The 12,871-nt window shown below is 46.4% G+C and overlaps 1 protein-coding gene across 1 annotated transcript in view; it reads right to left on the bottom strand.

Annotated features, from left to right (window-relative positions):
• The window catches only part of UNC93B1 (unc-93 homolog B1, TLR signaling regulator), a 91,135-nt gene that overhangs the window by 24,862 nt on the left and 53,402 nt on the right, over nucleotides 1-12,871 (bottom strand). Inside the window, exons 5-6 of the mRNA XM_030222627.1 lie at nucleotides 10,124-10,285; nucleotides 9,563-9,692 (exon numbers count right to left, since the gene is read on the bottom strand). Of these exons, the coding sequence (XP_030078487.1) occupies nucleotides 9,563-9,692; nucleotides 10,124-10,285 (292 nt within the window). The remainder of the gene's footprint in view (nucleotides 1-9,562; nucleotides 9,693-10,123; nucleotides 10,286-12,871) is intronic.

The raw sequence follows: 12,871 nt of genomic DNA on the forward strand, positions 1-12,871 counted from the left end.
GATTTAGATCATGTGAGAAAAATGGCCTTAAGGAATTTGCAGACTCCTTTTTATGGAGGGAAGATCTGGGTTTTCCCAGACGTCACCAAATTGACACAGGCCAGAAGAAAAGAATTCCTAGCATTACGACCAGCTACTTTGGCATTGGGCGCTACCTTTAATTTGAATTATCCATGTAAATGCAACATAAAATATTTGGGTGTCAAATATATTTTCCTTAATCCTATTCATTTGAAACAATTTATAGATCAGAAAAAGTTGTCATGAAACAGATTGGAGACGCCTAGTATTGGTTCCAGGGCTAAGATGGATAATTATATAGTGGATTAACCGTAAAGCCTTTCTTTAAGTTTTTTGTTTTCCTCATGATTTTTCTCTCTTGAGTATAATTAATCAACCCCCCTTAGATGGTGGTCTAAGACAAGACATATCATTTTTTCTTTTCCTTTTTTATATATATAAGAATATATTCTTATGCAAATGTTTTCTTTCTGAATTACCTATTCAAGTGTTTGATGCTTGTAATGTGATTAAAAATCATAAATAAAGATTTTAAAAAAAAAAAATAAAAATAAAAAAAAATTTACTACATTGTAGCTTCATCGCATGCCCCCTAGTCCTAGTATTTTTGGAAAGCGTAAACAGACGCTTCACATCTACCCGTTCAACTCCACTCATTATTTTATAGACCTCTATCATATCTCCCCTCAGCCGCCTTTTCTCCAAGCTGAAGAGCCCTTGCCGCTTTAGCCTTTCCTCATAGGGAAGTCGTCCCATCCCCTTTATTCATTTTCGTCGCCCTTCTCTGCACCTTTTCTAATTCCAATATATATTTTTTGAGATGCAGCGATCAGAATAGAACACAATATTGGAGGTGCGGTCGCACCATGGAGCGATACAAAGGCATTATAACATCCTCATTTTTGTTTTCCATTCCTTTCCTAATAATACCTAACATTCTATTTGCTTTCTTAGCCACAGCAGCACACTGAGCAGAAGGTTTCAACGTTTCATCAACGACGACACCTAGATCCCTTTCTTGGTCCATGACTCCTTGGAACTTTGCATGACATAGCTATAATTCGGGTTCCTCTTTCCCACATGCATCACTTTGCACTTGCTCACATTAAACGTCATCTGCCATTTAGACGCCCAGTCTTGTAAGGTCCTCTTGTAATTTTTCACAATCCTCCCGCAATTTAACCACTTTGAATAACTTTGTGTCATCAGCAAATTTAATTACCTCACTAGTTACTCCCATCTCTAGGTCATTTATAAATATGTGAAAAAGTAGCGGTCCCAGCACAGAGCCCTGGGGAACCCCACTAACTACCCTTCTCCATTGAGAATACTGACCATTTAACCCTACTCTCTGTTTTCTATCTTTTAACCAGTTTTTAATCTACAATAGAATACTACCTCCTATCCCATGACTCTCCAATTTCCTCTGGAGTCTTTCATGAGGTACTTTGTCAAACACCTTCTGAAAATCCAGATACACAATATCAACCGGCTCCCCTTTATCCACGTTTGTTCACCCCTTCAAAGAAATGCAGTAGATTGGTGAGGCAATATTTCCCTTCACTAAATCCATGTTGACTTTGTCTCATTAATCCATGCTTTTGAATATGCTCTGTAATTTTGTTCTTAATAATAGTCTCTTATCATTTTGCCCGGCACTGACGTCAGACTCACTGGTCTATAATTTCCCAGATCTCCTCTGGAACCTTAAAAATTGGCATTGCATTGGCCACCCTCCAATCTTCCGGTACCACGTTTGATTTTAAGGATAGATTACATATTACTAACAATAGCTCCGCAAGCTCATTTTTCAGTTCTATCAGTACTCTGGGATGAATACCATCCGGTCCAGGAGATTTGCTGCTCTTCAGTTTGTAGAACTGCCCCATTACAACTTCCAGGTTTACAGAGAATTCATTACGTTTGTCCGACTCGTCAGCTTCGAATACAATTTCCGGCACCGGTATCCCAACCAAATCTTCCTCGGTGAAGACCGAAGCAAAGAATTCATTTAATCTCTCCGCTACGGCTTTGTCTTCCCTGATCGCCCCTTTTACTCCTCGGTCATCTAGCGGTCCTTGAACTTAAAGGTTAAGCAATCTATAAATGCCAAAATTAAATTAAATCAAGAACAGGAGCTGCTTTCTTTGTAGACTAAACTATTTACTGAGGTTAGGAGTTCACTGCATCAAATGTGTCTGTCTCTGTAAGATTACACTTCACTAAGGGGCTCTTTTACTAAAGCTTAACATGCACTAACAGAATTAGCACGCACTAAATACTAAGAAGCCCATTTTATACCTATAGGCTTCTTAGCATTTAGCATGCGTTAAGCTTATATAAAAGAGCCCCTAAACCTGCTAGTCTATATAGTGCCACCATACAAAGCTCTGTCCCTCACTGGTTGAATCAGTATGTTCTGTCCTGCTCCCTCCGATTTCTTGACTTCAGTTGCACCTCAGTCAACATTTTGCACCTTTAATCTTAGCTCCCCTGCCCCCTCTAACGTTACTTCCTGTTCCAGGGCAGGGTACTGGCAGAGCCAACAGCCATGTGCCCCACGCACTGCCTTACTAGGAGGAAAGGTGGTGGGGTGATGCTCTTCAGTGGGAGGTGACGTGCTTTGGGGTGGTGTGACGTGTCTTGGTGAAAGACATGCCATGAGGGCGACATGCCGGGAGGGCGCAGCGGTGACCCACCCCGGGTGGCAAACAAGCTAGGTATGTCACTGAACCATAATCAATATAATACAAAAATAGTCTTTAACATCACAAGACCACAAGCCTATGCAGTCCAGTATCCTGTTTCTAACAATAGCCATGTGAAGTCACAAGCACCTGGCTGAGTCCCAAATCCATGCTACTTACCCCAGGGAAGGAACATAGCCAGTTGGAAATACACACTGTGCGGCAGGCCCCCAAGCACTCCCAGAGTACTCCCACCCCATCTACTTATGTCTTGCCATCAAGGGAAACCAATTGACAGGGCAGAATTTTGGCACCACGGCTTCCCTTGTGCCTTGTCCAACCACACATAGCTAGCTATGACCCCGCCCCAGGATAAGAAGTGGCTTTTCCTAGATCCACCTTTAATAACGGTTTATGGACTTACTTCCAGGAATTTGAACAAACCTTTATTAGCATAGCATGCTTTTACCACATCTTCTGGCAATGGGCTCCAGAGATATGCACTGAGTGAAAAAATATTTTCTCCTAATTGTTTTAAATGTACTACTTAGTAACTTCATTGCAAGTCCACTAGTCTTTGAACTGTATGTTTGAAAGAGTAATCAAGCTATTCGCGTCATACGCTGAGTTCCTCTCAGGATTTTATGGACCTCAGTATCTCCCCTCAGCCAGGGCAGCCGAGAGGGAGGGGGGGGAGGCAAAATTCCTAGGGTCTGGCCTCCAAGGGGAGGGGGCCCAGGCCCAGCCACAGCAAGCTTCTTCCTGCCTGCTTCCGGGTCTGTCCTCTCCTGCTCCTGTGTGCTGCCCAGGACCCAGATGATTGCATTAACGTGATATCCCATTAATGCAATCATCCAGGTCCTGACTCCTGGCATGGACAGGAGTAGAGCAGTAGAGGACAGAGTGAGGGTACAGAAAGGTGCAGGGACGGCAGCCCGAGTGTGGGGGGAGTAGCGGCCCAGGTGTGGGGGGGTGGCACATGTGCTTGGCGGTCCAATCCTGCCCCAGCCCAGCTGTGTTTCTCGGCGGCCCTGCCCTTAGCTGTCTCTAAGTACATAAGTACATAAGTACATAAGTAGTGCCATACTGGGAAAGACCAAAGGTCCATCTAGCCCAGCATCCTGTCACCGACAGTGGCCAATCCAGGTCAAGGGCACCTGGCACGCTCCCCAAACGTAAAAACATTCCAGACAAGTTATACCTAAAAATGCGGAATTTTTCCAAGTCCATTTAATAGCGGTCTATGGACTTGTCCTTTAGGAATCTATCTAACCCCTTTTTAAACTCCGTCAAGCTAACCGCCCGTACCACGTTCTCCGGCAACGAATTCCAGAGTCTAATTACACGTTGGGTGAAGAAACTTTTCTCCGATTCGTTTTAAATTTACCACACTGTAGCTTCAACTCATGCCCTCTAGTCCTAGTATTTTTGGATAGCGTGAACAGTCGCTTCACATCCACCCGATCCATTCCACTCATTATTTTATACACTTCTATCATATCTCCCCTCAGCCGTCTCTTCTCCAAGCTGAAAAGCCCTAGCCTTCTCAGCCTCTCTTCGTAGGAAAGTCGTCCCATCCCCACTATCATTTTCGTCGCCCTTCGCTGTACCTTTTCTAATTCTACTATATCTTTTTTGAGATACGGAGACCAGTACTGAACACAATACTCCAGGTGCGGTCGCACCATGGAGCGATACAACGGCATTATAACATCCGCACACCTGGACTCCATACCCTTCCTAATACACCCAACATTCTATTCGCTTTCCTTGCCGCAGCAGCACACTGAGCAGAAGGTTTCAGCGTATCATCGACGACGACACCCAGATCCCTTTCTTGATCCGTAACTCCTAACGCGGAACCTTGCAAGACGTAGCTATAATTCGGGTTCCTCTTACCCACATGCATCACTTTGCACTTGTCAACATTGAACTTCATCTGCCACTTGCACGCCCATTCTCCCAGTCTCGCAAGGTCCTCCTGTAATCGTTCACATTCCTCCTGCGACTTGACGACCCTGAATAATTTTGTGTCATCGGCGAATTTAATTACCTCACTAGTTATTCCCATCTCTAGGTCATTTATAAATACATTAAAAAGCAACGGACCCAGCACAGACCCCTGCGGGACCCCACTAACTACCCTCCTCCACTGAGAATACTGGCCACGCAATCCTACTCTCTGCTTCCTATCTTTCAACCAGTTCTTAATCCATAATAATACCCTACCTCCGATTCCATGACTCTGCAATTTCTTCAGGCCAAGTTAATATTTAGCACTGGCCAGTTAAGTTTATAGCAGCCAAAAGGAAGGACTGCTATTTCAGCGGTCCTATTTGGCTGCTAAACTTAGCCGGTGATGTGTTGAATTTTCTCAGCTAACTGCTTATATAGCGCAATATAGCCGGTTAAACGCTATGCGCTAATATTCAACAGAGATAACAGGCTCTCTCATGCTAAATTTTACCGCTTAGTCAGTTAAGTGCTATTTAACTGGCCAGGAGCCGTTCCTGGCCGGTTAAATTGTGTTGAATATTGGCAAGTCTGTGTTTCATTCTCTATTCCTTTCCTAATAATTCCTATCATTCTGTTTACTTTTTTGGCCACTGCAGCACACTGAGCAGAAGCTATCAATGTATTGCCCACAATGACTTCTGAATCCTTTTCCTTGGTGGCGACTCCTAATGTGAAAGCTAGGATTGTGTAGCTATAGTTTGGGTTATTCTTCCCAATAACGTGAATCAATTTGCACTTGTCCACATTCAATTTCATCTGACATTTGGATGCTTAGTCTTCCAGCCTCTCAAGATCCCCCTACAATTTCATGCAGTCCGCAAGCGATTTAACAACTTTGAACAGTTTTATGTCATCTGCAATTCTGATCACTGTTCTCATTTTTTCCATTTATAAATATGTGGAGGAGTGGCCTAGTGGTTAGGGTGGTGGACTTTGGTCCTGGGGAACTGAGGAACTGAGTTTGATTCCCACTTCAGGCACAGGCAGCTCCTTGTGACTCTGGGCAAGTCACTTAACCCTCCATTGCCCCATGTAAGCCACATTGAGCCTGCCATGAGTGGGAAAGTGCGGGGTACAAATGTAACAAAAAAAAAAAAAAAAAGCACCTGTCCTGGTACATCCCTGGGGCACTCCACTATTCACCATCCTCCATTAAGAGAACTGGCCATTAACTCTCTGTTTTCTGTCATTTAACCAGTTTTCAAACCATAGCAGGGCATTGCCTCCTATCCCATGACTTTCTCCCAGCCTATCCCATCCCCCCTACAAACCAAACACAGAAACACTCTCATTTTCTCCCCCTCAATCCACCTCTATTTATTTTATTTATTCATACTTGTATGAATTATTCAAAAACAAGTTTTGCTTCAATGTGGCTTATCTATCCATCTTTCTCCCCATCACCTATCTCCTCCTCCTCACACACTCATCCAATACACACCCTCCCCAGTACAATCCCAAACAGGCTCCATCCCCTCCAAGCTGGTTCCACCCCCCCCCCCCCTCTAGTACAGGGGTAGGCAACTCCGGTCCTCGAGAGCCGCAGACAGGTCAGGTTTTTAGGATATCCACAATGAATATGCAGGAGATAGATTTGCAAGCACTGCCTCCATGGTATGCAAATCCATCTCCTGCATATTCATTGTGGATAGCCTGAAAACCTGACCTGCCTGCAGCTCTCGAGGACTGGAGTTGCCTACCCCTGCTCTAGTACATCAATCATAGACGCCCGGTATAAGAGGCTAAGCCTCCCCAGCTGGCGCCCGAGGGGTTTTGGCCGGCCGCCCGCCCGCCCGTTTGTCCGAATTTCTGGGCGGGCGAGCGGCGCCGTGAGTCTCCCCTTCCCTCCCCTTCCGCTTCCTTCCTATCTGCCCCGCGCCGTCCTTTAAATCTTTAATTTACCTCGTCCCAGCGGCGGCCGCATCATTTCAGCCCACCCTGCCCATCTCTAGTCTTCTCTCCCTTCGTGACGTGGTTCGTTCCGCAGAGTCCCACCTTCTGACATCATTTCCTTGAGGGCGGGACTCTGAGGGAACGAACTCACGAAGGGAGTGAGTTCATTCCCTCAGAGTCCCGCCCTCAAGGAAATGATGTGAGAAGACTCTGCGGAACGAACCACGTCACGAAGGGAGAGAAGACTAGAGATGGGCAGGGTGGGCTGAAATGACGCGGCCGCCGCTGGGACGAGGTAAATTAAAGATTTAAAGGGCGGCGCAGGGCAGATAGGAAATGGGAGGGAAGGGGAGACCCACGGCACCGCTCCCCCAGATGGATGGAGGCAGGGGAGAGGAGAATCGCGCTGGGTATGGATGGAGGGGGAAAGGGGACAGAATGGAGGGCAGGGGAGAGGAGGTTTGCTGGACATGGGTGGATAGAGGGGATGGCAGGGGAGAGTGGAGGGTTGCTGAACATGGGTGGATAGAGGGCAGGGGAGAGAGGAGGGTTGCTGGACATAGATGGAGGGGAAGTCAGGGGCGAGGAGATTTGCTGGACATAGGTGGATGGAGGGGAGAGTAGAGTTGCTGGACATGGGTCGGTGGCTAGAGGGGAGGGCAGGGGAGAGAGGAGGGTTGCTGGACATGGATGGCTAGAGGGGAGAGAAGAGGGTTGCTGGACATGGATGGATGGAGGGCAGGGGAGAGAGGAGGGTTGCTGGACATGGATGGATGGAGGACAAGGGAGAGAGGAGGGTTGCTGGACATGGATGGATGGTGGACAAGGGAGAGAGGAGGGTTGCTGGACATGGATGGAGGGAAGGGGAGGGAAAGGAAGACAGGAAGGAGATGCACATGGATGAAGGGGAGAAATTCTGGACATGCATGGAGGGGAGGGAAGACAAAGGAAGGAGATGCACATGGATGGAGGGGAAGGGAGAGAGAAAAAATGCTGGACATGGATGGAGGGCAGGGAAGAGAGAGGAAGGAGATGAGATGAGGGAAAATGGAGAAAACCTGCATCTCGATGGAGAAAATAGGCAGAAGCTGGATCCACTGGACAGTCAAGTCTGCAGAGGACCCAGCTTTAACTTACGGATGTAAGGCAAGAAATGAAGAAGAAAGGCAGAAAGTAAAGAAATAAATGGAAAGGAAGCCCTGGAAACGGAGTTAAGAGGACAGATAGCAGCAGAATCGGATACTGGGCCAGCATGATCAGAAAAACAGTCACCAGACAACAAAGGTAGAAAAAAATCATTTTATTTTCATTATAGTGTTTGGAATATGTCCACTTGGAGAATCAGGTGCTCAACATTAAAAGTTTATATTTACATATTTATGGCATTTTATCCCACATTAAACATGAATTAGGGTGTTTTGTGGCTCTACATGAGAATTGTGATATTATGATCCCTTGTTTCATATTGTTGACGGTCTGCATTTTCCGTATGGGTGGTATATTGGTGTATTAGGTTCTGCCCAGTGTAATAGTTATGGTACAGTAAGGTTCTGAGTGTGTTTTTGCACAAAGTTGTGCATAGTGTTTTGCCATTGAGCGATTGTGGTTAGTATATGCTTTGAGCAACCACTTTATTCTTTAACATATGATACATATCTAATATCTAAATCTAATAAAAGGTATTAATTGTGACTTTTATTTTTATTTTATTTTTTTCTATATGTTATCAGACAATTATGGATTTAAGCTCCACCCTGGCCCCACCCCTAACCCCGCCCCCTTTAGCCTCCCCAAACAGTTGGGCCACCGACAGTGTTGCCAGGTGGGCGGTTTTACCGCCCAATTGAGCGGTTTTCCGCGACCCGCCGCGGGAAATTTTTGCCCGCGGCGGGTTGCGGTTTTTTGGGCTGCTTTTTGGGCTTCAGGGCGGTTTTTTGGGCGGCTTTTTCGGCCGCGGGGGGCAGGGTTAGTGACGTTTTGGGCGGGGTTAGTGACGTAGGAGGCGGGGCCGATGACGTGGAAGGCGGGGCCGATGACGAGGAGGCGGGGCCGGTGACGGCGGGGGCGGGGTTGATGACGGCGGGGGCGGGGGTGTCAGGGGCGGGGTTTGAGTTTGGGCGGGTTTGGGGCGGTTTTTGTGCTGGATTGGGTGGGAAAAAAATTTTCCACCTGGCAACACTGGCCACCGACCGCCTATGACATCAATCCCCCTCATAATCTCCACAAGCTTACTGCCAATGTCGCCTCTAGCTGGTTTGTTTTCTTTGAGCACCAGGTGGGTCAAACTCACTGACTGCCACATGGTGCTGGAAGAAAACACCACAGCTTTTATGGGGTTGTATTTACAATAATCCTCCACAGGAGGAGGGGGAGACTGTGTACTGGGGTAAGAAAGGTTAGCTCTCAGGGTTTACAATGAAGGTCACTACTTTACAGCATCATAAATATAAGGTGGGGAATCACACCACAGAACTCATAAAGGGTCATAATGCGCACAATATCATGGAGAGGAGGGGAAATGGGGTAGAGACTCAGTCCATGAACACTAGATTGAGGGAATTAGTGACTACAAATGTGGTGTCATTGTTTTTGGACTGTGAAAAGTTGTAATCGTTTAAAAATTTAATAAAGATTGAAAGTTGAAAAAAAGGAGCATAGTGTATTGAATATCATTACAAAAGCTATGTGGGGAATCCCATTACAGAACCAATATAAGCTACTTTTACTATCTCTCCTCTTTGTTTATGAAGGCTTTTACCGCAAACAAAACAGCACTGAAAATCTGATCCTGAATTCTAACAATTTTCAAAGGAATTTACAAAGGTAAATGGATATTTATACATGAAAAAAAAATCATGAGTGTTTTGCACCAGTAATGTGTGATGCGGGTGGATATTCCACCATCTTAGGCTTCAAGGTTTTTCTATGGATTGGGCGTTACTCACATGGAAGAAGATGAAGAAGATGCTCTGAAAGACAATAATGTACTTATGACAGGCTCCACGAGGTGCTTTGCGATGTTCCTGCACATGCGGCTCTTTATAATTCGCATACTCATAATACTTTTGTGCCATCCTGTAAAAGAAAAAACAATATTTTAAAAGAGTCAGAGAAGCCATTTATATCAGTAACTTGCTGGGCTGAGCCTGAGGCGTCGCAGGTTGGGAGTGTCAGTAATTTGCTGGGCTGAGTCAGAGATACTAGGGGCTGGGGGGGGGTGTCAGTAACTTTCTAGGCTGAGTCTTAGGTGCTGCAGGCTTGGAGTGTTGCTGGGATGAGCCAGAGATACTGGAGGCTGGGAGTGTCAGTAAGTCGCTGGGCTCAGCCAGAGATGCTACGAGTTGGGCATCAATAACTTCCTGGGCTGAGTCTTAGGCACTAAAGTCTGGCAGTGCCAGTTATTTACTGAGCTGCTTTGCATTTCTGCTTTCATTTTCTTTCATAAATAGCTCCTGACTTCCCCTTTTGTTTTTCTTTAGCCCACTGGCCCGTCACTTGCCTCTTACCTGGTGATGTAGTTGCCCATGGAAGCCCACAGGGGCACAATCACCACCCCTATGGCTATGGCTGAGGGCACCAGGGTATAATAGCGTTCCCAGTAATTGGTGGACACGAAGAGAGCATAAATGCCAACTGCGAGAAACATCATCCACTTGGTACCGAAGAACCTGAGGACACAAAGGGCAAAGCACAGGAGTTTGCACAGATTCCCTGAAGCTTCCCTTCTGTGCTGAAACCTAGCCTGAATGAAAGGAACTGTAAAATACCCTCACAAACTAAAGTAAACAGGCCTGATATTCAGCCAGCGGTGAAAAACAGTTTGCTGAAAGTCGCTGGCATTAAACCCAGAAATTCAATGCCAGGTCATGTCCAGGTTCGAGCATGAATTTCCAGGTATACAGAGCTGGCCAAAATATAACTAGTTAAGTGATAGATTCAGCAATTAACCAGCTATAAAGAACTGCATAAAGATAGGACTGACTTTTATGTGGTCCCATTTATGCAGTTAACTTTAACTGGTTACATGCAGCTGAAAATGCCCAGTTAGTCCTGGACAGGCTATTTAAACAACCAGGAGCCTCCCCTGGCCGTTTAAATCATTTTGAATACTGAGCCCAACATTTACACACTAATTAAGCTATTCTATAAAACAAGCACTAAACACACCTAATGTTTAAAATACGACCACATATGCATGTGTGTGTCAAGTCAGTATCTGCCTAAGCATACTGTGCAAATGTATCTCAAAAAGCACATACCTGCATGGTAGGGAGGCAGAACCTGGATGAAGCTCACACTTTATAAGAGCTCAGTCCAGTCCTTGGGGCAGACTTAGCCAGTCGAGTTTTCTAGATATCCACAGTGAATGTGCATGAGATAGATCTGCATGCACTGCCTCCCTGGTACGCCAATCTATCTCATTCTAATTCATTGTGAAAAGGTACAGAGAAGGGCAATGAAAATGATAAAGGGGATGGGACGACTTCCCTATGAGGAAAGGCTAAAGCGGCTAGGGATCTTCATCCTGGAGAAAAGACGGCTGTGGGGTTCCCCACAGGAGGCTCTTAAATAAACTGGAGGGGCTGAAGATAGGACCTGAAGTGGTGAACTGGATTAGGAACTGGTTGACGGACAGACGCCAGAGGGTGGTGGTGAATGGAATTCGCTCGGAGGAAGGAAAGGTGAGTAGTGGAGTGCCTCAGGGATCGGTGCTGGGGCCGATTCTGTTCAATATATTTGTGAGTCACATTGCCGAAGGGTTGGAAGGTAAAGTTTGCCTATTTGCGGATGATACTAAGATCTGTAACAGAGTGGACACCCGGGAGGGAGTGGAAAACATGAAAAAGGATCTGAGGAAGCTAGAAGAATGGTCTGAGGTTTGACAATTAAAATTCAATGCGAAGAAATGCAAAGTGATGCACTTAGGGAATAGAAATCCACGCAAGACGTATGTGTTAGGCGGGGAGAGTCTGATAGGTACGGGCGGAGAGAGGGATCTTGGGGTGATAGTATCTGAGGATTTGAAGGCGACGAAACAGTGTGACAAGGCGGTGGCCGTAGCTAGGTTGTTAGGCTGTATAGAGAGAGGTGTGACCAGCAGAAGAAAGGGGGTGTTGATGCCCCTGTATAAGTCGTTGGTGAGGCCCCACCTGGAGTATTGTGTTCAGTTTTGGAGGCCTTATCTTGTTAAGGATGTAAAAAGAATTGAAGCGGTGCAAAGAAAAGCTACGAGAATGGTATGGGATTTGCGTTACAAGACGTATGAGGAGAGGCTTGCTGAACTAAACATGTATACTCTGGAGAAAAGAAGAAACAGGGGTGATATGATACAGACGTTCAAATATTTGAAAGGTATTAATCCACAAACGAACCTTTTCCGGAGAAGGGAAGGTGGTAGAACGAGAGGACATGAAATGAGATTGAAGGGGGGCAGACTCAAGAAAAATGTCAGGAAGTATTTTTTCACGGAGAGAGTAGTGGATGCTTGGAATGTCCTCCCGCGGGAGGTGGTGGAAATGAAAACGGTAACGGAATTCAAACACGCGTGGGATAAGCATAAAGGAATCCTGTGCCGAAGGAATGGATCCTCAGGAGCTTAGTCAAGATCAGGAGGCGGGGCTGGTGGTTGGGAGGCAGGGATAGTGCTGGGCAGACTTAAACGGTCTGTGCCAGAGCCGGTGGTGGGCAGTGGGACTGGTGGTTGGGAGGCAGGAATAGTGCTGGACTGACTTGTACGGTCTGTGCCAGAGCCGGTGGTTGGGAGGCGGGGCAGACTTATACGGTCTGTGCCCTGAAGACCACAGGTACAAATCAAAGTAGGGTATACACAAAAAGCAGCAAATATGAGTTATCTTGTTGGGCAGACTGGATGGACCGTGGAGGTCTTTTTCTGCCGTCATCTACTATGTTACTATATGATAGAGGTCTATGAAATAATGAGTGGGATAGAACAGGTAGAAGCAGTTAGCTTAGCGGGTTTTAAAAAAAGGTTTGGATAACTTCCTAAAAGAAAAGTCCATAAGCCAATATTAAGAAGGATGTTGGGAAAATCCACTGCTTAATTTCTAGGGGGCCAGGGCCAGAATGAGGGGGCACATTATAGCCCCCCCCCCCCCCCCGCCGACGCCATTGCCGATCCCCCTCCCCCCAGCCGCTGCCATTGCCAACCCTCCCCCTCCGTTGCTCGCCTACCTTCGCTGGCGGGGGACCCCAACCCCCGCCAGCCGAGGTCCGCGTCCTCCTGCCCCTGCCGG

The sequence above is a fragment of the Microcaecilia unicolor genome, chromosome 1 (genome assembly GCF_901765095.1).
Source record: "Microcaecilia unicolor chromosome 1, aMicUni1.1, whole genome shotgun sequence".
Lineage (NCBI taxonomy): Eukaryota > Metazoa > Chordata > Amphibia > Gymnophiona > Siphonopidae > Microcaecilia > Microcaecilia unicolor.